Genomic DNA, 27,128 nt, shown 5'->3' on the forward strand with positions numbered 1-27,128 from the left:
CCTCATAAGAAGCTGTTCCTGCAAGTGTCAGGAACCATGCGAATCCTAGAGAAGTGAGTGGGGATAAATGCAGAGAGTGAGGGAATAATGGGAATAATGTATGCAATTAAATTTTGGGCGTAGGCAAGAAATGATGATAGCCTGGATTAGAGTGTTGTCAATGAGAGAAGTGGATAGAGTAAAGAAATATTTAGACGATAAAAATCATCTGGTGTGGGGGATGGACTGGAAAATGAGAGGTGATGGGGAGAAGTGTCAGAATCTCAATGGGGACATAATACAATAGAAGCAGAAGTCAAGAAAGGAGGTACAAGAGAAAAAAAATAAATGTAGTAAATCCAAGACAGTAAATCCAAGACATAAGACTTAAGTGCAAGGAGTGAAAAGGATAAAGGACAAAATGATATAAGAAGCTAGAAAAGTCCTTTAGGAATATGTCAGTATCATATAAAATAAAGCTGAACTGTGGAAAAAATGGTTAAAGTCATACCACATGTGCATTTAACTTCCATGAATATGCCCTGGAGGGAAGGGGGAGGTAAGAAATAATATGAGCAGCAACCAACCACTGTATTCAAAAGTATGTATATTCAGGTGAGTTAGTTATGGTAAAAGTTGAGCAGCTGAAACCAAGAGGCTCTGGACAATGATTTAAAGAAAACAGAAGTCTAAATTCCTTTTAAAAAAAAAAAATCTAGAGCTCTCCAAAGTCATCCACTGACATTTATTTATACACAATCCTTATGTCCCTGAGAGCTGTCTCTAAATGAACTAAGTTTCTGTATAACCATTCTCCTATTGCAGAATGATGTGAAAGTGGACTCAAATATGTAAAGGATATTAAAGAGGTAGAAAAGGTAGGCTATCATACTCTACATGATGGTGGCATGTAAAGGAATTTGGAAGAGTTTGAAAGTAATGTAGTATAAAAGTGGAGATTCTTGCATATATATTTATTCATCAGTGTTATCACGACAGATACTAAGATAATCTTTTATTAAGGATAAAATCAGTCTCATCAAGAATAGACTGAAAATGCAGTTTTTTATGCTTCTATATGTTATTTGTAAAGTAGACAAATACGCTTTTATAGAAAAGTGACTTTAGTAAAAGATAACTAAAAAATTCTCACAAATCCTACATCTTCACATTCTCCTGTATAATATCTGTTAAAGTAAAATAAGAAAGTCTTTCCTTATATTTTGTTTGATATTATAAATAAATAATGAAGAACCATGGTAAATTGTTCCACAGTCTATTAAAAATTAAAAGCTTCCCATGACTCTTTTTTTCTGGACAAAAGATTAGAAAGGTTACAAATAGAAGCCTGGAAAAAAAACATTACACTGAAGATGACAGACACATCATTTTTCAATGAGTATCAAATACTTCAATGAAGGTTTAACTATTCAAATCTCCAGAGATAATCCATCAACAGATTTTCCATGTAGGGACAGCAGTGACATAGGTGGTAATAATAAAGTAATAATATTTACTATTAAATAAACTCCTCCCTAATGAAGGTAAACTTACGAAGAATGGATATTCAAAATATATATTGTGTTCCTTGGAAGAGAAGAGACAAATCTTCCTGTTAAGCATGTTAAAGACAGAAAATATGGGTTAAAAAGTTATTGCCCTTTAAGAGGAGCCTGATTTAGAGGGAACTAGTAACCAGAAGAGACCTCAGAGGTCTTTTAGTCCTCTTATTTATCCTCTGCAAGGTGTGAGCAACATCTCAAATCGCTGACTACCTTCTTCTTTTAGAAACTGTTGCCACTTACATGTCTATGATTTTGAACTTTCTAATTCTTCTTACTTCCCTGGATAACTGAATGACAGACATAGCTACATATTTATATTTAAAATACAACAGTGAATAAAAATTGACCCACGTATCCAACAGGCTTACAGTCTAATGCGGCAGACACACAGATAAATTAACAACTATGATGCTCTGAATGGGATATGTCCAAATAAGGGGCATCAAAAATTGGCTAGAGGAGGAGGAATTAGCCAGGTAGTGGAAAGGAATGTTTCAGGGAGCAGTAGCTACCAAAGTCAAGGGGAAATGAAAAGATCAAGACTGCATACGATAATTCTGTCAACAAATACTTAATAAATATCTACTACATACTAGGCACATAACTTGGAGCTGGGCATTCAAAAGTAAGCAAAATAGGAATGAACTCCTTCCTTTACACTGAGAGTGGAAAACAGACATTAACCAAATAATTACACTATTTCAGGTATAATTATAACTTGAGGAAGTCCTGAGAAGAAAAGGAAGATGGTTCCATCCTGGTGTGAGAACTTATCCCCTGAAGGTAGAATCAGACTAGGAAAGCTTCTGTGGGAAACAAGCCTTGAGCTGGCATCTAAAAGATGAGTGAGTAGGAGTCGTCTAAGGAAAAAGGGAAAAAATTAATTCAAGGAAGAGTGTGATACAAATGAGGCAAAAAAAATTAAAATAAAATAAAAAAGAAGTAGGCAAAGAATAGATAAGATACTGCAAAGTCTTGAAAGCTACATTAAAGATTTCGGTCTTTATCCTAAAAGTATGGTAAACCACCAACAGAAGAATTTTAATCTGCATTTGTATCACAGATTTGCATTTATGATCACGTTTGACTCCAGACTGCAGGATAAACTGAAAAACATCAGGAATAGATGTGGGTAGACCAGCTGGTAGTCTATCCACTCAGTCAACAAACATTGAGTGCCTACTACGTGCAAGCACACTTTGTGTGTTGGATACATAGGAATAAATAAATTAAAGTCCTTAACCTCATGAAATTTTACTCTAGTAAGGTGAAATAGGTAACAGACAAGCAAATACTCAGTCTACAAAGTCATGCAGTGGTAAGTGTTATGAAGGAAAATAAAACGGTGTCAAAGTAATAAATGAGGAAGAATGCTACTTTAACACATGGTATTGTAAATCTAAGCAAGAAATGATGACAGCTTGAATAAGGTGACAGTAGTGAGATAAGTGGGTGGAATGAAAAGCTATTTAGGAGGTAAAAAAATATATATGGTTTTGGGGATGGACTAGAAATACTGGATGATGGGGAACAGTGTCAAAGATGCTTGTAGATTAGTGACTATATGCATGCTACTTAGGGAAAGTATAGTAAGGTAAGAGTCTAGTTAAGTTTTAAAGGACTGTAACATTTAATAGCTGAGGTGAAGAAAATGAACATTCATAAGAAATAGGAAAGATGGATTTAGTTAAGTCCACAAGCCAGGGAGGTAGATGGAAAATACAGTGAATGTGAAATTGCAGGAGTTAAGAGAGGAGTCAACAGCATCAAATGGTGCTAAAAGATCAGGTACAGTAAAGACTAATAATACCTACTGGATTATGATGGTTATTTTGATGTTATGAGTGGGGGGCAGGAAGGAGAGTAAACATTAGCTTACCTTGAAGACTGAGTGAAAAGTGATGAAATGGAGATATCAAGACCAGACAATTTTTTAAATTGTTAAAGGGAAAAAACTGGAGACAGGGTAATAGCTGGAAGGAGATGCAGGAATCTAAGTAAGGTTTAGTGTTTCTTTCTTTTTGGTTTTCAGATTAGAGAGGCACAGCTCACAAAGGTATTGGCAAGAGGGCAGAGCTACAAATACAGAAGACTGACGGGTCTGTACTAAGACAGGTAGGATGTACAGGTTGGAAAGAAATGGGACATTCAGAAGGTATAAACTACAAAATCTACAAGTATAATCTACAAAATTGGATTTGAAAGGTGAGTGAAGGGAGGAGTTTAGTATGATTCTCACGTTCATGGCTTTGGTAACTATATATTGTTTTAATACTCACAAAGTAGGGCACAAAGTAGTAAAAATGGCTAGGGCTTAAAAAAAAGAAAAAAGGAGTAAAGAACTATGAGAAGGAAAGAAAGATGAGCTCAATTTTACAAAGTAAATTTGAGGTTATGTTTGATATTCAAGGGGAAATACTCAGTAGGCAGTTAGATATTCAAGGTTCAGACTCAGATGATGGAGCTCATTCGTATGCAGGTAGTAGGTAAAGCCAAATGTTTTCATGCCTTCACCCAGGGAAAGTACATTAAGGAAGGAAAATAAGGAAGAACAGAGTAAGGTTCAGTACAGAGCTCTGGGGAGCCTCTAAGGTATAACATAGAGTTTTCAAGAAATTCATATCCATTTAAGTCTACTAATGTTTTCCATCCTAACTTCTGAAATTTCGAGAGAAACATCTTGTACTTATATATTTTTTAAAGCTGACAAACATGCAGAAAACCAAACTGAATCTCTCAAATAATGACACTATTGATTACTGTATTTTAGTAATATGTATTATGATAAAATATTTTAAAATTCTCATTAGTACTCTATACAGTCCTTGAGGAGCTCTCAACCCATAACATGGTATATACCAGGAGGCAGGAAACTATGGTCCATGGACCAAATCTGCCCCAATGTCTGTTTCTGTAAACAAAGTTTTACTGGAACACAGTCACATTTTACATACTGGCTGGCTGTTGCTGCTTTTTTGATAAAATGTTGAGTAGCAACAGAGACCTTATGGCCTGCAAAGCCTAAAATATGTATTATTTTTACAGAAAAAGTTTACAATCCTTGCCACAAAGTAGATTTAAGCCTGCAGAAAATATTATTTCCTCAGGGAGATAATATTATCTCATGGGGTTTGAGCAGGTTTCACAGGGAATATTTAAGGATAATTAAAAGCTCACCAAGAATAGGAAAAGAAGAAAAATATCACATATAAAGGCACAGAACGAGAGAATACTGTATTTCAGGAAAACAGGAACAAGTACAGTCCATCTAGTATATAGGATATTGGGGATGTGGCAAGTGAAAGAATGGCAGGGAATACTTTCACTGATTGACTTCCCTTGCCTATGTTGCCAGGCTCATGTGCACAAGGAGTAAAATCTACAATTTTAAGGCTATACTCTAAAGAAAATATAATTAGAAAATGTAGTTAAGCTGGTAAAATAGATTAAGTTATCTTGTCAGGAGTCTGAACTCGATACTACTCTGAATTGGAAGACTATCATTTATCAAAAATTAAAATACTAAGGTTTATGAATGAGTTATTTTTTGAAATTAGAATAGATTCGGTGTTTTCCTTTTAATGTTCTGATTTGTATTCTGACATGATTTTCTGAATGAGAGAACGAAGAGTAAGATCACACACCTTACCTTAATGTAGAACTGCATATAATTCCGAGTATTCAAAAGGACATTATGTTGCCCATTTGAATGTCATGCAACTTATCATCGGTCAAAGAAGGGGAAAAAAGGCTGAGCAACCTAGCTGTAGGAAATAGTTTGCAGCTGGAAATCATTAGTCAAGGGACTGTCATGATCTTGTATGGGTTTTAGAAAGCTTAACTCCACTGACAGGAAGGGAAGATGGCCTGAAGTATAAGAGATATAATAGGTATAACAGTCTAGAAGCCAGTGACCAGCGGACTTGAAAGACAGTTTAGAGAAGAAGCACAGAGGAAGGAAACGGGTTCAGTATGTACTAAGGAAAGACAGAATTGCTGATGAGAGTTGTAGAGGACTATAACGTTTGCAGGATAGAAGACTGAATGGAGCTGTGTTAAGGGAATCCCTAATCATTGATTAGGGAATATATGAAGCAGAGAAAGAAATCTAGAGGGAAAAATGCACTATTTCAGATATTTATTGGAACACCAATATTAGATATTAGATATTTTAGATAAGTTGACTTGAGGAGCCTTTTAACATTCAAGTGTATCTCTTCAGTAGGCAACTGAAAATATAGTGCTGAACATTTGAAAAGAGGTTTGCTCAGAAGACATGAGATTTGGAAGTGGTAGTGGTTGAAATCATAGAAATGGATGAAATTTCTTCAGGGGTAGGCATAGGTGTGAAGGGAACTAAATAAATAGGAGAAAAGACCGATGAAAAACCATATTTAATGGGCAGGCGGAGTGAGAATAGCCAAGACAGGAACAAGAAAATAAGATAAAAGTGATTGCAGGGGTCAAGTGTATAGTTTCACAAAAAGGAAAACAGCTTATTACACAGAATAAAGAGCCAAGTTGTTGAGATAAATGCATAAGATCTTCCAGTGACAAAGTACAAGATAATGCACTGAGAGATACAGCAGCTAATTGTTCATAATGTTTATGTTTAATAAAATGTTTCTAAGGTATAATAAAAAGCCATGAGATATAAAAACAGTGCTTGGAATATAGGAAGTAATCAATTGTTGGTAGCTATTACTAAAATCATTTTCACCAGGAAGAAAACAGCAAATCCAGCAACTTTGCTGCTGGAGCCAAAAAGGCCAACAATTTTTAAATATCAAGAAGGATACAAAATATGAAATACCTTTATATAAAACTATAGTACATCTTAACTGGAACCATTGTGTGGAATTGTAAGATAAAAAAGGGAATTAAAATACAACACAACAAAACATAATTGGATCTTCAGTTTGAGAAAGAAAAACTATTGTTAAGGGTCTATGCAAGATTTCTACTACCATCCAAGAAAAAAGGGGAACTGACCAGCAGATGGAGCCCTTCAGAATATGAGTAGGCAAAACTCCCTATAGTAAAAAAGGATGACTCATTAGGATGTCTAAATGTTATTCCTTAAAGATACTTAGCTCCCTCTGTTTTAATCACCGTATAACTTTATTAGTAGCAAAGTTTCTGACATACCTTAACTCTAAGAAAACCCAAGATTCTTTCACTTGTGGTCACTACTTTGAAAAATATAAATCACGTCAAGTTTTTGTGATTGCTCCTAAACTTTTTTGCCCTTAGATGAACTACTAAATATCTAGATCTATACCTGAAAGAAAATCAGAATTACCAGGTGATTACAAAACAAAGGCAATTACTAAAATGGGAAGTAGAGTTCAACCTTATTCTGTAAGTAACAACTACATTCATCTGTCTCTGTATGTTTATTAGGAGCTCCTAAAATGTTAAAATGAATATAAAACAATGAATTAATCAGAAGATTCAAGTAGGGAACTTTCAGAACCTATGTTTATGGATTAAAACAAAAGGATGGATATCACTATTATATGGTTTTAGATGACAGTGTCCACAACCCAGACTCACATTGTCTCAACAGGACTTGTTTGTTCAAATTTTGCCCATAACCAGAAGGTACAGATCCAACTTTAATGATTTTATGGCATATCTAGAATTAACACCACGATTCACTGATTTTTCCTGTCCCTTCCCTATATTGCCAAGTTCATGTGCTCAGGGTGTAAAACCTGTAATTTTAATGCTATACTCTAAGGATAACATTTTTAATTTGTAAAATCACTGTGAAAAAACAAAACAATACAAAAATCCCACAGATATCAATGTACTCCAAAGTCAAATACAAAGGATTTTTGCTTACCTAATTTGAGCATAAGACTCTATTTTTACAGTTACCCTACAACACAACTACAAATAAACAAATATATTAACAAAGCCAAGGATTTTGTGGCATCTAGTCTGTAGGCAAGCCTTTTACATAGCTTGACTATATGAGAGCACCCATACACAAAAATTAGAAGTAAATTAGATGACTCTAGCTTACAAGATAAAACAGCTGTCATGTTCCCCTGTAACAGCCCTTAGGTCAGAGAAACCAAAATACTAAAGTAGGCACAAAATCTTTAAATCTTTACTTTTCCATCTGGGACACTTACCTACTTTGTATCAGAGAGGTGACACAATGCCTGATGACGTAATGAGTGACTCATGTATCTTAAGAGCTACATCACCAAAATATCCAAATGGTAAATCATGTGGCTTCAGCATGTGTATGTTGAACATCTTATTACCTAATGATGTTGGTTAAATGGGACAGATCCTGAAAATTTAGCAATCTGTCCCAGAAAGCGCAAAATTAATAAATCTTATTCCTTATAAAAGTGGCTTGGCTCAGATTTTCAATTCTAAGTTTGAATTCCTGGGAGATACTTAACAATAACAACAAACCCAATTTCAAAGAAACTTAAGTTTTTCAATACCCTATGAAATAAAAAAGACAAAAATGGAATAATTATAAAATTCTATTATTCTATGGATGGTACGAGTAGAAAAATCTTTGCATGTTGGAGAATTTATCAAGAGTATTGATGCTCAGAAGGACTGATTTCCCTAGCGTTACGGAGCTTCTGGGTAGCAATCACTGTATGGCATTCCTCTCCAAACTCCAAAAAATGAAGCTGAAAAAGCTACATACTGCTCCTCTTGTTGTAAGCACCAAGAATTTGAATGCACACTGGGAAAGGAACCCAGCAGTTGCAAGTCTCTGTACGCATCAAAGGATTACTGAATGTCTGGGATCTTACTTCACTCCAGCATCCAAATGACTTCTACTAAAAAATCTCAGAAACATCACTTTTTGGAGCCAGATTCTCCATCTGCTCTGTCAGAGCCAAAGGGAGGATCAGATACAAGAGCTACCATCATCTTTGGCATTAAACTCAAGCTCAACGTAGGATGTGTTCAGGTTGCTGTGGGTCCTGTTCTACTGCCCATTCGTGGGACAGTGCCCCATGCTTCCTAGAGATGATGCCTCCCATGACTCCCCTCGTGACAGCGCGCCCGGCGGGAGTCTCGCTTGGAGGCTGTAGGAGCGACACCCCACCCCCTTCTCTAGCTCTCGCCCTGGGAGGCCCTTCCAGACCAAGGCCTCCAGTAGGACCACTCACTCGACGCCTGCTCACCGGTGAGGGTAGCGGGGAGCCCAGCTTCCGCTAAGCCTTTAGGGGAGTGAAAGGGGTTCCTTGCCAGGGGCAGAATAGGAGGAGCCAGAGGCCGTCGGGCCCCTCCCCCAGTGGGCTTACCCTCCGCCGCCTCCTACACGCTGCAGCCGCCCCGCTTCCTTGCGGAGAAGCCCGAAGCACTGCGTCCAGCAGCAGTTCCCCATTGCATGCCGCCTAGGCGCCGCCGCTCCTCCTCCTCCTCCTCCCGCTCAAAGCCCAAACCGAGGCCCGGCAGCCGCATCCGCGCGGCACGAGCCGAATGAAGGTTCTGGTACCAAGGGCGGGCCGGCAGGAGCGCGGCGGCGTCAGGAACTGGGGCGACGAGAGGGACAGGCGCCCGGAACAAAGGCAGCGGTTACTCCAGCGGCCGCCGAGTCGCCGCTGAGCCAGTGAGGAGGGCCGGGCTGCGGGCTCTGGACTCCCTCGCGGTCCTCATGGCCCCTAGCTCGCCTCAGGCCCCTAGCCCAGCTCGAGTGACCGCCTCCTGCCGCTGAAGGAGACCAGTCCCAGCGAGTCGCCCGCCCAGGCCCCGCCCTCCCGAGCACCTAGGTCTGCGCCTCGCCGCCGACGCCGCCACACCCCCTACCTCTCCCGGGCTCCAATGGGTCGCTCCCTCGGCCGCTCCGCCTCCTCCGGCGAGCGGCTCTGACGTCAATTCCGGCAGCTCCAGAGTACGAACCCTCTGCCTTGCCCGGAGCTTATTTCCTGGGTGTGGAAGTTTGTTTTACTGGACCGTGACCTACCTGGGAAATCTTTTATCCTTGCAGTTTCCCCGCTATGGATCTGGAGTGTCTCCCACTCAGTTTTCGAACTTTGCCCAAAGCCTTGTGAGCGGCTTACCTAGAGCCTCAGGCCAGGAGTCATCAAGTGTGAAGGGGGCACTTCTCTGTGAGGTGTGTGCTTAGGTTTTGTTTATATTACATCATAAGTGGGAAATAGAGCCAAGGAACTAATTGTGGTTGTTTTGAAGAAGCAAGAATTTTTTATTTTCTGGTGTCTAGTTTGCGTTTCAGTCTCCATACTGTCAACATTGTGGGAAAATTAATTAACGGTGCCTTACTGACGTTTTGTTTTGTTTAAAATCAAGTTTTCAGATATTCGGAGAGGCAGCTGGGGTCCGGAGGAAATAAATTAGAAGGATAAGGTTTTTCAAGGACACTAGCCTTGCTAATCGAAGTGTGCTTCCCGGAACTGTGGTAGATGGGAAAAGACAGCTACTATGAGAGAGTTTGAGGCACTCTCCTCAAGTGTTCCTTTAAAACAGGTTTTGTCTGCAGTTGGCCTTAAAATCGGATATAAGGCGTGGCTTAGTAAACACCTGGTCTAGTAAGTAGGATGCTTTAATACTAACCACACATGTCAATTTTTAGCCTGTTTTGATTTACCTAGGAAAATTGTTGTATTTTAGAAAATTGTTATTCATGATAAAATATTCTTTGACTTCATTTTTTTTACTTCCTGAATTCTAGACCGACCCAGGTTTCAGTCTTAGCCCTGCTTCTTAACTAATTTTGACCTTATTTGAGTCTTAGTAGTTTTTTTGTAATCTAGTGCATGAGGTTATATTTGTCCTAATAGTCTTCCATCAGTGAATTCTTGTGGAATGGCTGATTAACTTCCTGAATAATGGCTGTATTTTCTTTCTCAACTTCAGCCCCTGAAATCAAGCAAATATATTTATAAAGTAGTCTTTAAAATTCAACTCTAAATGTTTAAAAAAACTAAGTAGTCAGTCTATGGAATACTACTTAGCAACAAAAAGGAACATATTAATACATACACCTTAAGTGAATCTGTAGGATAGTATACTGAATGGATACAATATCACTTCCCCAACCCTCCATTTGGACATGGGTATCAGTAAAGACAACAGACAAGTGTATTCTGATAAGATTTATGCATTTAACTAATCACAGCTAGAGAATTCATTTATATGACAATTGCCCAGGCAGGATACTTGATTTACCAGTAAGAGACACAAGTAGATTGTTCACATTAGTGGCCATTTACTGTCAGCCTGCTAGAGAGACCCCCCACCTTCCAGGTAGCAGGATGTTTCTCTGTCTTCCCCATCCCTTTCAAAGTTCTTTTCTCTATTGTAGTTTATTCTGAAGTGAAAGGAGTTTTTCTCATAGTTACTTTTGAGTTCATCAGGATGCAATCTGTTCCTTGAACTGTCTTTTTGGATTATATGATTCCAAATTTGAATCTCTTTTTGCTCAGAACCTCTTCTTTATTGGTTATTAATCACTTTTTGTTGTTTTGAGATCAGTTGCTACCATCATGTTGTACTGGGGCTGGGGGGTCCCTGCTAGGGGAAGAACTCTGTGCCCTCCATTATCACACTGGACCAAACATAGACTTAAACTTATCTTTTTAATTCATTGGAGCATAGTTTAATTTGCCAAAATTTATACAGGATATTAGATATAACCACTACAACATGGAGGAAGTGAGATAGTAATGAAATTTACCTTATGTGTTTGTTGTCAGTTTAAATGACTAAGCGTTTAGTCAAATGCTTGATGTAATATAAAAGTAAGTGCTTATTATAATATAATTCCTATTATGTACTATGTATTATGCTATAATTACCTGTAATACCATAAGTGTAATATAATTATTAGCTGTTACTATCCACATACTGAAGAAATTTTTTATCAGCAAGTTTTTCTTTGTAGCTGCATCCTTGGCATCCTGTGATAACTAGCTTTTTCAAAATTCTACCTCTTAGACCTGCACTCAGGCATACTCCACACAAATTACTTGAAGTCAGGCCCTAAGGCAGTATGTGTGGCCAATGTAGAGGAATGAATTATGTAAATCTCAGGCCTTGTTTGTCCCATGGTCTGCCTCTTTCCAGGATGATTGAAAATGAGAATACCCACTGGCTTATGGAGAGACTTCAACCACTACCAACTAGAAGTGTTTGTCTTGGGAACCCAAATAGAACAATCTCATCATAACGCAATCATCCAGTATCATTATGGTTCCTAAAGTCTTGTTATTCAGTATTAACTGTCTGAAAGACCAACACTCCAGTCCAAGTTTAACTTAACCCAGCATTGCATAGTTCTTCTGTATATATTTACTTTCATTATAAAGTGAAAATGTAGATGTGTTAAACCTACTTTCAGCTCCTGATTGCTCAATAATGGCTTGAAAAGCTCATATTTTCATAAAAATAAGTCCTAACATTTTGCCAGCACATCACAGCTTCACTTAATACTTAACAAACATTTCTCCAAAAAAAGTCCAAGTAAACTAACTCTGGCTACAGAGAAAACAGCCTTTGCATTATCATATAGAGTCATGTAGCTCCTCAAAATGACTGTTCTTAAGTATCTTTATTTCTGCAGTGGTCTTTTACTTTCCATTTCCATAGCTAAATAGGTAAATGGACCATTTAAGTGATTTTTCAAGAACAAAGGGATGCAAAGATGTGTACTTAAAGATAAAAGGGAAAGTAAAAGGGGAAATTAACTTTTGGCTGATTCAGCAGTGCCCCATTTATTCTGGGGTATGTGATGAAATTCATTAGTTGGTTCAGTATCACTGAGTATTATACACACTGAGTGATTTGCTTTCTTCTTTGCTCATCCATCATTTACATTTCACAAAGAGGGATTAACAAGAACAGTTACATGATTAATATGAGTTGCTTACAGTGAGTAGAGTTTGTTTCAGTTCTCTCCTGCCTGTTCAGAAACTGCATCAGTAATTTAAGCAGGGAAAATTTAACAGAAGGAATCATTAAGTAGGTAGGTGGTGGTTAATGCTAGAAGGAAACTTGAAGTTCTAATAGATGTAGCTACTGCAGGAAGCAGCCACCAGCCTGGGACTGAGGAAAAGTGAATAGGGAAGGAACCTAGACATTAAGAGGAAGACCCTACAAGGAGATATTCAGACCTGTGAGAAGACAGTGTGGATTCCACAGAAACATTCTACCCATCCCTGTGGTAACAAAAGAAGATGGAAAGCTGTCTCTGCCCATGAACCCACTTCCGTGGACTAGGGGGCATTCACCACTAAAGTAGGAGGGCTGTGGCCATTGTGGTAAACACTGCCAGGATGCCTTCCTGCTGATCCACTTGCCACTATATGGAGAATAGAACAGAAAAAGAGTAAATTACTTCTTCCAGCCTTATAGTGTCCCTCCAGCACCCTAATTGGAAGATACCAAACAGAACCTGCCAGCAAAGGGCAAAGGTAGTCTGCAAAATCCAATTGTAGAATCAAAAAACAGTGCAAAGAAGGGTAGGAGATAAAGGAGAGGTTTGTTATTATTGATGTGATCCGGGTTTAGGGAAAAAAAAAGCCTGTCTTCTTTAGAGTTAAGGAGTTGGAATTTACAACAACCTCAGAGACTTGGAATGCCAGGCCAAGAAATCAATATAAAAAGTGGTTTTGAGACAGTGATGCCCTTGAGATTTCTTGCAAAACAAAAACAAATTCACTTTGGGGGAGGTATAACTTCCATCTAGGTTGCAGATAGATGTAAAACCACACTGAAAATGAACCTGCAATCACATATTACAATCTACCAGGACACAGGAATAGCAGAGAAAAATAAAGAATCTTACAGAATAAATGTAATAAAGCAATCAGATAAACACTATAAAATATGTATGTTTAAAACAGTTAATGTCATAAAAAAGCAAGGAAATACAAGATAATAGTTAATTGAAACAACTATTAGAAATGAAAAATAAAGACACTAAAACATTAGTGGAGAAATTTCAGCTTTTAGATAAGATGTAGAAGAACATGAAAGACAAGTGGTAGCAAGGAAAACCTCAACAAAATTAAACTATCTCTATGATGTCAGCAAGGAGTGAAGAATGAAAGTCTTGAGGAACTAATTTTCAAATAGAAATGAGGCATTCATAAATGAACAGAGAATCTCAGCAATTTTCCACTTGGGAGTAGGCACCTGGTCTAAATATGAGTAGATGGAGAATTGGTCTGTCAAAGATGGAGATGAGAAGAAACCAACCAAGGGTATACTTGTAGGATGCACAGGAATCTGGAAAATGACTGTAGTAGATTGAGTTTTTAAAAAATGTTTTCAACAATATCTTCTATCCTATAGAATCTTTTCCTGCAATGTGACAGTGACATTCCTTCCATGGAGTGGTAGTGTTCATGGTCCCTGCCTTGAATCTGGTCAAGTTTGTGACAGTGGTGGAAATAATGGTATGTGAATTCTGAGGCTAAGTCATAAAAGGGACTATAGCTTCTTAGCTAGCAGTCTGGAAGACATGACTTTGCAAGTCTGACTGCAGTGTAAGGAGTCCAAAGATGCTATGGTATGAAGAAAGATCATATGGAGGTGTTCTGGATATCCCAAGCTGAGTTCTCAGCCAACAGTCTGCATCAACCAGCAAGCTTGTGTTTGGAGCCACCTCTAGAAGATTCCTACTTCCTGGAGGCAGGCTACCCTCCAGCCTAATTCACATTTTCCCTGAACATAATAAAATGTTTGTTTTCACTTCAAATTGTATTGTTTAGTTTCTATTCGAATGTCTTTATTTCAAATGTTTGAACTGCTAAATTTGGGATAATGCGTGATGGAGCAATAGGCCACCAGAGTAAGCTCTAGATTTGAAAATAAAAGTACCCATTTTGACAGTTCTCCCCTCCCTACATACCAGTTACACCCAGATATTTCCATGAAAGCAGCAGTTGGAGTAAAGGCTGGAAAATAGGTATAAAATAGATACTCCTCTACATCCTCACAATGCTTGGATTCTGGGCCTTATCAGAGTTGAATCTAAAAATGAGCCAAAATTATCTGAAAGTACCAAACCTTCTCCCAACTCAAATACTAAAAAGAAAAAAAAAAACAGACACAAGAGTTAATATGTTGGGAGTAAGGCTAATTATGAGTGAATTAAAGCTAAAAAAAAAAAAAAAGAAGAAACAACAACAAAAAAAAGTGTTACTCGACTCTGTTCAACATAACTCTTGGAATAATATGAATAATCATCCTCATCCTAACTGAGGAAAGAGCTTGTATTCTCTGGGATAATCAAAGCAAAACAAATTATATTTTAGTTTTGTTGTTTTACATAAATATCTTTAAGTTAATTTTTTAATGGACATGAAAATAAGCAGAAAAGTAGGACCATAATCAAGAAAAATACAGTCAATAAAAGCAGTCCTAGAGATGACCCACTTATTCAACTTGTAGACAAAAACTTTAACCCAACTATTATAAATATGTGAAAGCATGTATAAGAAAGCATGAATATAGTAGGTGAAAATATGTAGTGTTTCAGGAAAGAAAGAAAAACATTAAGAAGAAAATAAATTTTAGAACAAAAAATTGTATTGAAAAATACAATATCAGAAAAAAAATTTAAAGTATCAACTGAGCTTAACAGCAAATTTGGTTAACAGCAAATTTGGTTAACAGCAAATATGATAATGTAGAAGAAAGGATTAGTGAACTTGAAAACAGTTCTATAGAAATTAATGTGGATTGGAAAAAAAAAGGTTGGGAAAAAAAAATCAGATTCTCAGCAGCCTGTGAGTTACTATCAGGTGGTTCAACCATATTTGTGTTTGAGTTCCAAAAGAGGGGAAAAGAGAGAAGCGGGTAAAAAACAGTATTTGAAGAAGAACTAATAACAAAAAATTATTTACATTTGGTGAAAAACATCAAATCACATATCCAAAAGAACTCAATAAACTCTAATCAAGATAAACACAAAGAAACCATATGTAAGCATACTGTGTTCAAATTGCTGAAAACCAAAGATAAAAAGAAAATCTCGAAACAAAAAGAAAAAACAAAAAAACCCAAACCCATGGGGGAGAAAAAAACTCATTACGGGAGAACAACAGTAAGAACTCCATCTGACTTCTTATCAGGACAAATGCAAGCCACAATGGAAAATCTTTAAAGAAGTGAAAGAAAAAAAAAACCTGTCAACTAGAATTCTATACTTAGGAAACACATCTTTCAAAAATGAAGGCAAAATAAAGACATTTTTCTGATAAACATAAACTGAGAGAATTTTTAATGCAACAGATTTTTACTACAAAAAGTGCTAAAGGAACTCATCAGGCTGCATGTAAATGATACCAGATGGACACACAGATTTATAAGAAAGAATGAGTAGTGCTAGGAATGTGGATAATATAAGCCACTATTTTTTCTTTAATATTTTAAAAGGAAAATTAACCTTATAAAACAAAAAGAACAGCAGTGTGTTGTGGGATTTGTAGCATGTACAAGTAAAATAAATAACAGCACAAAGGAAGGGAGAGATTAAGTAGAATTATACAGTTGTAAGATTCTTCTATTAGCAGAGAAATAATTTAATATAATTTCAATTTCTATGGAAAATTAAAGATTCATATAATAATTTCTAAAGCAGGATTTCTCAATCTCAACATTATTGACATATTGGGCCTAGTAATTCTTTGTCACAGGGGCCTGCCCTGTGCATTATAGGATGTTTAGCAGGATCATTGGCCTGTACCCACCAGATGAGTCATACCCACGTTCCCCAGTGTGACAACCACAAATTTCTTCAGATATTGCCAATGCCTCTGGGAAACAATATTGCCCCCTATTAAGAACCACTGCCCTAGGGCAATCGCTAGAAGACACACAATAAAGGAAACACACCCACCCACCCACCCACCCAAATACTTAAAGCTATAAACTCAGTAGAAGAAGTAAAAGAAAATGTTAAAAGCAAGGAAATAAACAGACGATGAACTCAATCCAAAAGAATGCAGTGAATAAGAAAAAAAAGAAGGAAGAATTGGTGGGATAAATGAAAAACAAATTACAAGATTGTAGAACCAACCATATTAATAATTACTGTAAATGTGCTAAACACATCAATTAAAAGGTAAGAATTTTTTTCTAAACTGGATTAAAAAGTACCACTATGTGTTGTTCACAAGAGATGCACTTTTAATATGAAAACATAGATTAAAAGTAAGGATAGCATAAGATAACTATACTAATTAGCTGGTATGATTATATTAACATGAGACAAATTGGACGTCAATACAAGGAACATTACAAATGTCAGAGAGGGATGTTTTATTATGATAAAGTGGATTAGTCAAGAAGACATAATTCTAACTTGTGCATGTACCTAATACTTGAATCTGAGAATTCAGCTACCATGTTGGAGAAACCATGTAAAGGAGGGCTGAAGTACTCTGGCCCTTAGCTCCAGCTGAGCTCCCAGCTTGCAGTCAGGACAAATTGCCAGCTGTGTGAGTAAGGTCATTTAAGTCGTCTAGTTTTCCAGCATCTTAGCTGATATGTGAAGCAGAAGAAACACCCTGTCACCTTACAGAATTGTGAGAGCTAATAAATTGTTTTAAGCCACTGTATTTTGGGATGATTTATTATGCAACAATAGAAAACACACATAATACCTAAATCTGAAAAATCAAGAACTGGCAATAAAAGCTTGTTACTTAGTGGTATTAAAGTCATAACTAAACGAATCAGCAAAAAAATTTAAAAATTCAAAGTGGTTGCCTCTTTGATACCTTAAACTATTACCTTGGTACAAATAGAAATATTTTAAAAAGAGTACTTATGAGCTAATAAAAAATTTTGAGAAAGTCACCCAGGATTTAGTACATAAAGATGGAAATATGAAATAGAAGTTAATTGATTAGGATATGGAATGGACAGGTACAATAGGAGTTCCAGCAAGAGAAGCAAGAAAGAATAAGGTTTGGAGATATTCAAAGATATAATATCTGAAGTATCATTAATGCTGGATGAGATCTGAATCCTCAGATTTGGAAAATATAATTCCTGAGTGAAACAAATGAAAATAATCCATATCTAGACACATAATATTAAAACTGAAAAACACCCAAGTCATAAAGATCTTAAAAAGAACCCCAAAGAAGAAACATATTACATTTAAAGAAATGATGATTGTCAAGACTTCTTAATGCAACAATAAAAAAACAGAAGACCATGGAGTAATATACTCAAAGTGCTGAGAGAAAATAAACCAATATCCAGCCAAAACATTGTTCAACAGTGAGAGCAAAACAAAGGTATCCGTTATATCTGCTACATAAAAAGTCACACAACTATGGCGTTTACTGTTGTTCTGGAATACTTTCATACAGATTGGTAAACAGTTGTTGCCCCAAGCCCTCAGAGTGTTCCTTAGGACCCTCCTTCCCATATTCCTAAAATCTAACAAATTAAAGTTTAATTCCTGGCACATGGAGAGGCTTCTAGGACCTTATTCCAGCCCTGTGATTGCCATCTATTTTCATTGGTTGGGTCCTGCTTCCCAGGCACTGCCATTGGATATCCAGAGATCCCAAGGAACTGGCCTCTTCCTTATCTGAGCCTATCACCTAGTTGTGGTTGTGGTGGATGGTCCATGTGGCTACCACCGAAAGTATGTGCAGGTGCCTGCCACCCTACAGGCTTATAAGCCAGGTTGCTGTGGCCCCCCCTGTACTAGCTTGTACAGTGTTCTCCAGGCCAAAATGGGCCTCTATCCCACTGGTAGCAGCCCTTGTACCCTGGGGACCCAATGCCCAGTACTAGTCTGGCTCCCTCCACAATGCTGTGGCCATCTGCTGCAGGCTGACACTCCTTTGGATTCACCTTCAAACGGCCACTTGTGGAAACTGTAATCTCCTTAAGACTTGGAGAAAGCTATGGAGAACAGAGAAATCAGTTAATAGCACTAATGGAGGCCACCTTTGGTCCTGCTGAGGTGCTGCAAGTTCTTCCAGTACAGAAGACATTCATAGAAGGCACAAGGCCATCGAGGATAAGCAGACCTATGTGGGTGGTTTGGAGCCAGAGGATCCCCTTTTTATTACCCTATTTATTTTCAGTTTTATTTAATAGGATGACTTTTTAAAAATGATTCTTAAACCCTCCATCACAAGCACACGACATTTGTTTTTAAATAAAAATGAGAGCTAAATTATATACTGTTTGCTCTCTGTCAGGTATCACTGTAAACATATATTAACACATTTGGGTCATAGAATTATTACTATCACTCTCATTTTACAAATGGCAATTCCACAACATGAAGAAGGTATTCAAAACTTAAGTTGAAGAGTTGGGATTTGAAGCCAGAAAGCCTAGACACAGAGCCAGTTATAATCATTGCAATGCTGTGCTCCTTTCCTTCTGGATTGTAGGAGTAGGTTCAACCCAATTAAGTATGGTAATCCAGTAAGAGATAATAGAGGTAGTAACTATTTAAAAATCTTGGACAGCAATATGAGAATTGGAAAAAATTCCAATGTAGGTCAATGTTTTAACAATTAAAATTATTAGTATTGTAACCACAGAACCAGCTCAAACTGATCCTTCTCTGTCAATAAAAGGATGTCTAGTTGTCTTGCAGATACAGCAGAACCAAAACTGCAAGTCATGTAACCTGGGTGTGTGCAGAGAAGGAAAATCCTCAAATAATGCTGGGAGACCACATTTCTTTCCCTTACCTGACCACTGGGACCCTTTCAGAAATGAGGGGTTTGTGGTCCAGGAAGATCCGGTGCTGAAATCCACCATTCTATATCTTACTAAAAATGGCCAAGTGTAAAGGAAGCTCTCGAGTCAAAACCTGCCCCCGCCAGTGCTTCTGCGTACCAGCCTGTCCTCCCTAATTCAAAGTTTGACTGAATCCCAGGTTGGAGACAGATTTGAGCCCTGCCTCCTGTCTTCTTGCTACTCCATCTCACAATAAATCTCTAGTTGCACTAGTATTAGCTTCTATGGTTGTCAGGCAGGGAGCCCTTGCTTGGTATCAATATTAAGAGAACTTCTTTATGTATTGAGACTGTAAGTCTCCTAATTACTCTCAATTTAGTGCAGAATTTATTGAAACAATTTGATATAGTTTCCTATATCAAGTTGTGGCTAAGAGAGGGCCATCATTCAGCAAGGAACACCTATGTAAAATTAAAAAAAAAAAAAGAGAGAGAGAGAGAGAAGGAGGGGCCAGCAGTGCAAGGGCCCACCTTCAGAGATTTGATTTAACCAATCTAGTCTCAGTACCTAGCATGAGCATTTTAAAAAGGCTAATGTGTTGTCAAGGTTGAGAAATGCAGCTCAGCAGCTGAGGTTGGCAAACTACAGTCCACAGCTGCCTGTTTTTGCAGATAAAGTTTTATTGGAACATGGCCATTCTCATTTGTTATTTGTTGTGTATGTCTGCTTTTGTGCTACATACAACACAGAGTAGTTGCTACAAAGACCATATGGCCCACAGAGCCTAAAATGTTTTCTGATTGGCCGTTTACAGAAAAAGTTTGCCAATCCTTTCTCTATAGCACTGAAAGTGAGTGAACTAGGACTACAATATTTTAAAAAATCTCCAATAAAAATTTTTAAAGAAAAAAGCAAGATGGCAAATGATACATACAGTATAATACAATGTATATGAAATTCCAAAATATGCAATACTACTCTAAGGTACTAATTTATGTACTGAATGTTTTTTTAAAAACCACATAGAAATGTTAAGCACAATGTTCAGGATAGGAGCTACATCTAGGGAAGAAGGAGGGGAATAAGATTTAGGAAGAAATGGAGAGGAGAGCTAAACCAAATGAAATAAAACAAGACAAAATGGCAAGATTGACTAGAGCTGGAGGATAGGTACATATAGGTTTATGTTATTCTCTATACTTTCTAAGTGCTTAAAAATTAAATGAGTGGTGGGCACTGAGGCTTTTTGGATTTTACTTGTAATCTATTATAACAAATTATTTTGAGTATATTAACTTGTTTCATTCTCACAATAATCCAGTGAAACAGGTTGTTGTTTGTTTTTAAATTGAGGTATAGTTGATTTACACAGTGAAGCAAGTTTTAGTGTTAACTCCATGAGAGTAAGAACTATACTTGTGTCTGCTCACCACTGGATCACAAGCAACTAAAGCAGCTTGGCACTTAGTATATGATCAAGAAATATTTGTTGAGTAAATAAACTAATGAGTAATGAAAGCATTGTAACTGCAGAAGACCAGCCAAGCAAAGTGGCTTATGCGAAGTAAAACTGTTTATTCATGGAAGAGCTAGCATTTTAATTCAGGTTACTGACAGCTAATCTAGTGTCATTTATAATAGTCTAAGTTAGCCTTGTCTTTACTCCTTTTCTATAATCTGTTATGCCTTTGACCCAGTGGCCTTGACAAGAGCTGAACTCATGCTTAACATTTTTCTGCAATTATTAGAAACACAATCTTGAGAATATTGAGTTAATGATTTTATGGTTTGTGTTGTTGTTTAATATATATGACAATGGGCATACGGCTTGGTTAACTGTTTCCTATGGGATTGACGTGTTTTATGAATTATATATCTGGGAATAAGGGCTAGGTTCATTGGTTAAATAGGATGCTGCCTAGAAGATAGATTGATTTAGTATACAAATCCAACACTAATATTATTTTGAATGTAATTGCTTTTGCTAGTCATTTATTGAATGGAAAGAAAGTCTACCCCACCAGCCTCTTCTTTCATGCTGCTGTTGTAGCATTTTCTTTTTCTTCTAATGTCTTCATTCTGTTGATTACGGATAAGGTGGCAACACTGTCAGCCGTCACCATCAATACCAACTCCACCATGAACAGAAACATAATTGAGTAGCCTTTTAGAATCCTAAAGTAGTTTAAATCACTTATTTCATTCTTCTTTCTCAACAAGGAAGTTAGATTTACAGATAAGAAAACTGATGTTAAAAGAATTAGGCATCGGCCAAGTTCACAAAACTAACATGTGGCAAAGTTATGATTTAGGCCCAGGTATGACTTCAAAACCATTTTTTCTTTATGGTTGCAGGAGGCCAACATCAAGTGGGACTTGGGAAACTAAAGAGCAAGTCTAAAACAGTACTTCTGATCTTAGGAGGTAGGTTAGTTTCTTTATCTTTCGATTGTTTTTTAGGCTTTGGATTTGTTATTTTCAGTTTAGAATACCTAGTGAGCTCTAAAATTGTGTTGAGATCTAAAATCTAGCCAAGGCTGTATTTTCAGATGAAATTTCTGTGCATATCTTGCACTATACACACTTGCTGATAAATGAGTGTTTTACTCCGCAAGGGACTTTTTTCCAATCTGTGAGCCTGTGGTCGTTTAGATTTATGCCACTAGGATGAGCTTCAAAGCAAATGGCTCAGTGATTGCAGGGAACATCTGTCTGTGCTTGCCAGTTTGTATGTTTTCCCTAGCCATATAAATCCTCACTGTGTGGCCAGATTATAGCTGTATACAATTCGGAATATTTCGTATGCTATCCCTAAAGACATAATAGACATAAAAGGTATTATTCTAAAATAGGTCATGACATTAATATACACATGCATTCATGGATCAACAAAACAATATTAATATTCTAAGTGGAATAATAGATAAGGAGATATTGAGTTAATCTCCTTAAGTTATTTTATATTTGAAATTTACACAATGTGAAATATGAAAGTCAGGGCCTATTCAGATTTTTGTCAGTAGTGGGGGAATTATTTTCAAAGGTAGATTCTGAATGATCACTGACCCTGTATGAGAGGCTGGGCTTTTCCACGCTTTTTCTTTTACATCAGGGGGACCATGTTGAGCACCTAATCACTAGCAGAACAAAAGATGCAGCATTTTTTCCATAGTAGGGTGGTTTGGTTTACTTCTGTTCTCATTTTTTATGTCTTCTAATTGGTGTAAATACGATTTTTGTGATGGCATTAAAAGACTTTTAGAACTATTTAGACTGGGGATTAGCAGCCAATTATTTCGTTTCATAGTAAGAAAACCACAACCCACAGAAGTTAAGAAGCAGAATTAGGACTAAATCCCAAAGTCCAAATTAAGAGTGTTAACCCTGACCTCCCTGCATAGTTCAGTTGCTAATTCATATTGAAAGTTATTTTGAAATCTTAGACTTACCTAATTCTTTTGAAATCCACTGCTAATGCCTCATTCCAAGCATTTACTTCGTATCTAGATATCTACAGGATTTTAAATTGGACTTGGTACTTCCAGTGTCTTTTTACTCCAATTCCTTTTGGTTTTGTTTCTGAATTTATTTACCCCCTAGTAGCACCCCAAGTAATCCTTTAAGTTTTTCAAGTGATCATGAAATATTTTATCTTTATAAAATTATATCATGTTAGATCAGGAAACACACTCTGAGAAGGCGGTTTATGCTCAGGGAGTTTACTGGAGTATGTTCTTGGATCAATGCCTATAAGAGGAGGGAAGAAAAGACTGGGTAGAGGGAGTTGTTGAGCAGCTCTTGGAGGCCAGGCTTTTATACTTTTGTATGTGCTGCTTCTGGAGAAGGGGAAGACCGTGAGTGAGGTGACTCTCTTTGGTTAAGGGCAGTTCCTTGAGAGAAACTCAGCTGGGCACTATCAGCTGCCATTTTCCCCAGAAACTAGGGGAATGAGTGCTGGAGGCTGGAACAGAAACCTGAGTTGTGCACCATAGCATCCACTATGAATATATATAATGTATGAAAAAGACATAATAAATAAAACAAACACTCATTGTGTTGGTTGGAAATAATCATCCCCACCCAACTTCCGCTCCCCACCAAAATGTCCTAATCCCTGGAGCGTGTGAATATTTTACCTTCTATGGCAAAGGGGGCTTTGCAGATGTGATTAAGTTAAAGGTCTTGAGATAGGGAGATTATCCTGGATTGTGTAGGCTCAGCGTAATCACAAGTGTCCCTTATAAGAGGGAGATAGGAAGGTCAGAATCAGAGAAAGAGATGTGCTGACAGAAGCAGAGGTTGGAGCAATGTGGCCAGAGATCAAGGAACGCAGGAGCCTCCAACACTGGAAGAGCCCAAGAATGTATTCCCTTCTAGATTCTCCAGAAAGCTCTCAGGTCTGCCAACACTTTCATTTATGCCCATAAGACTCGTTTCAGACTTCTGAACTTTAGAGCTGTAAGATTTTTATTGTTTAAACATTTTTATTGTTTTAAGCTATTAAGTTTGTGGTAATTTGTTATAGCAGCAATAGAAACCAATACACCGATATGCTGTCACCCTGGATTAAGCAATAGAACATTAACCATGCCTCTGAGAACCCTCTGTCCCTCTCCAATCACATGCCTCTCCTTTCCTACCAAGGGTTACTACTATGCTGAATGTTTATTTCTATCATTTCTTCACTTTTCATTATAGTTCTACTCTCTATATATATTCCTAGTAGCACATTGTTGAGGATTTATGTTTTTATAGTATTCTGAAATTGCTTTGTCACTCAACATTGTGTTTGAGATTCATCAATGTGATGTGTGGAGCTGTGGTTCATTTCTTGATTGCATTTCTTGATTTCTGGATTGCTGTTGTATTCTCGTTTTATGAGCATATGGCAATTGAGTTGTCTTCCTGTTGAACATTATTCTACCTTCTCTTGATTAAATCTGGTAAAATTACTGCAGATTGTCCTCTGAATGGGTAAGGACAAGATATAAGGAAAAGCACATCAGAGAGATCAATGTAGTATCACAATCTCTTTTCTATTTACCTCATCTTCTTTCCTGGCAAATGAAAATCCTTCTCATGTTCATGACCTAATTTAGATGATAAGTTCCTAGATGATAGGAAAATTGTGATGCTAAACCTGTTTTATATGGTACAATACTTTGTACAATGTATTGCTGGTGCTGAATAATTGTTGAATAATAATAGCAGTAAATGTTATGTACCACTAGTATGTAGAGATCAGGACCTTTTGGTTGCAAACAACAGAAACTCAACTCATACAAACTTAAGTAGAAAACATATTTTTTTGGTTCACATATGTGGAAGTTTCAGTGGGAGGAACTAGAGCTTTAAGACACAGCTGATACAAAGTTGAAATGATGTCTTTAGGACTCTATCTCCACAACTCAGATTGCCCGTCTTTGCCTGACCTGTCTCGGAAAGAGAATATCATAATGGAAAGATGCCTGTTGTTGGCTCCAGGCCTACTCCATTTTACAAATCATTTTTACAGAAAAAGAGAACATCACACTTCCTGCTAGTGACCAGATATGAAATCTCTGATGATCTCAGGTATTTTGATTGGTTTTGTTTGAGTCATGACAGGCCTACCTGATTTACATGGCCTGAAAAATATTAATATGGAATGGGTAAACTTCCATATGAATCCAAAGGAAAGGATGCTAAGCAGAAAAGAAATATCCTTACCACTTATGTCAGAAAATAATCTCAAGTTTAATGTATTTAACACTATGCTTACTGCAAAGATTTTGGGATCTTAATCTAAACAAAAATAATCCTTATAAACATGGACTATCACAGTTAATCATAAAAATTCAAATAGAATTTAGGTTGATAGCCTAGTATCTGGTTATATTTTCCCTTTGGGCTTCAGATAGTTCTTAAAGCAAAAGGGAGAACCTATGAGGCATATGCCATTTTGTTGAATTTTGAACCACAAAAGTTTTAAGCTTTGAATACTGATTTTCACAGTGTACATGCTGTGAAAATCCCTATAATAAAACCCATTTCACTTTCAATTTGGTACCTCTCTAATTTGGAATATGGATGTATTTAAAAAAAATCTGACTGAGTTTGTAGGTGTGCATGTGTATTGGGTTATATGAATAGACAAAGTGCGTGGAAGGAGCATGGGGTCTGTGAGTAATAAGGCTTCAATTCCGATAAAACTTTTAAAATAATGCTTTAATACTTACCATGTTGCAATTATCCCCCACGTTGTAATCTAGGCTTTTATTTATTTTATCTGGTCATCCAGTAGGATGTGAACACCTCAAGCTGAAAATAAGGATTGTGTTTTAGTTATTTTTATATTCCAAGCCTAGACCAATATCAGACCCATAGGACTCACTGAACCAACATCAATTGAATTCTTATTGTTGACATAATATTTATCAAAAATAGTAATATTAAACATAATACTACTAAGTACTACTTATTGAGTGACTAATATGTGCCATGTTCTGCTAGGTACTTTTCAAGTTATTTTATTGTTTATTAAATAATATATTAACTTTGTTAATACACTGCGTGGATGAGCTTCCTCATTTGTAAAAAAAGAATGTGGCTACATAATATCTAATATGTCTTCCAAGTTAAATGTTATAGGAATTCATTTCATTGATTTCCATTATATGATTGGAGATGAATTTTTATGGAAAGTACTTAGACCAAGTGCATAATAAAATTTCACTTGGCACACATTGAAAAATATTTATTCACTACGGATTATATTCTGTGTTCTTCTAGGGCTTTCCCTGTAAGAGAAAGCTGCTCTTCTGCATAGGTGGACTATTTAAAAAGTTCTGATTGGAGTGGGCAGAACACCCTAGCAGTCTCCTCTGGGCTTCCTTGTACCAGAACTCTGGAATTTTATGTCTACCCTCACCTTGAGCGTTTCAGTGCAGATCCATTTCTCCCAATGTCAGTCTGCCTCTAATTATTACAAAGTTGAGGAAAAGACTTCTGAGTTATGCAGTAAGACGTTTATTTCCAACTTGCCTTTCTTCAAGCTGAATTTTATTGTAGTCCAACAACCAACATATCTCATGTTTACAACTGCAATAACTAGTTTATTCTCATCCTCTCTAGCCCTCTCTCTAATCTCTTTTCCACATTGAAACCAGAATAATATCTTCAAGATTCCTATTAGTTCCTATTTAAAATACTTAAGTGGCATTCCATCATTCTAAGGATAAAGACAACATTCTGAAACCTGGTTTAGAAGGTTCTGCATGATGGGCCTCTACTTCCTCTCAGGGGCGTCTTCATGTTTCTTTCCCCTCTCTGCCTTAGCCACACTGGCCTGCTTGGAGTCCCTCACACTCAGCAAGCCTACAGGATATTTTCATGTATTGTTTCATCTGCTTGTAGTTCTTTCTCCTCCCTCTTCATTTATTAATTCCATAGTTAAAAGTGTGGACTCTTGAACCAGGTTACTTTGGTTTGTAACCCCAGTTCTTCTATTTGTTAGCTGTGTGACCTCAGGCAAGACACTTAACTGTTCTGTAACTCAGTTTCCCTGTTTGTAAAATGGGAGGTCTTTTTAGTTCAGAGCACCAATTCTAAATTGGGGGTGGAGGGGTTATCTCCACACCTCCAGCAAGCAATACTCTGACACCAGCTGGGTATTCTGCAGTTCAACTCAATTCCGATTCTGTCTACTCAGAGATAGCGTCAGATTCCCTAAGTCAAGGGCTCAGTTCCACAAGACTCCTCAAACTCTCCCACTTCACATCTGAATCTAATCACAAGCCCAGGTTGTTACCTGTGCTTCTGACCAATTGGCTGTATATTTAAGGTTCCCATAACCCCTTCTTCCAGTTTGATTAATTTGCAGTGGCTCACAGAAGTAGAGAAACATGTTATATACTAGATCACCAGTTCCTT

General features: G+C 37.2%; 1 protein-coding gene and 2 long non-coding RNA genes across 5 annotated transcripts in view; 1 reads left to right on the forward strand and 2 right to left on the reverse strand.

Annotated features, from left to right (window-relative positions):
• AP1AR (adaptor related protein complex 1 associated regulatory protein) overlaps positions 1–9,271 on the reverse strand; it is a 31,392-nt gene extending 22,121 nt beyond the window's left edge. The window contains exon 1 of the mRNA XM_006212032.3: positions 8,834–9,271. Coding sequence (XP_006212094.1) covers positions 8,834–8,916 — 83 coding nt within the window. The 5' untranslated portion in view covers positions 8,917–9,271. The remainder of the gene's footprint in view (positions 1–8,833) is intronic.
• A 14-nt stretch (positions 9,272–9,285) lies between these two features.
• LOC116285494 (uncharacterized) lies at positions 9,286–14,243 on the forward strand. Its single transcript, XR_004195202.2, has 2 exons — positions 9,286–9,645; positions 13,845–14,243. It is a non-coding gene; the product is annotated as an uncharacterized lncRNA (long non-coding RNA).
• On the reverse strand, positions 9,712–26,359 carry LOC140686052 (uncharacterized). 3 transcript variants are annotated; one of them, XR_012059489.1, is made up of 3 exons: positions 26,128–26,359; positions 25,436–25,517; positions 9,712–10,409 (listed from the first exon to the last, which is right to left on the reverse strand). It is a non-coding gene; the product is annotated as an uncharacterized lncRNA (long non-coding RNA). The 3 variants fall into 3 exon arrangements; XR_012059496.1 differs by lacking the exon at positions 9,712–10,409 and adding an exon at positions 21,290–21,349; XR_012059499.1 differs by lacking the exon at positions 9,712–10,409 and adding an exon at positions 24,527–24,649.
• Between the last annotated feature and the right edge of the window lie 769 nt (positions 26,360–27,128).

This window comes from Vicugna pacos, chromosome 2, assembly GCF_048564905.1.
Source record: "Vicugna pacos chromosome 2, VicPac4, whole genome shotgun sequence".
In the NCBI taxonomy this organism is placed as follows: Eukaryota; Metazoa; Chordata; class Mammalia; order Artiodactyla; family Camelidae; genus Vicugna; species Vicugna pacos.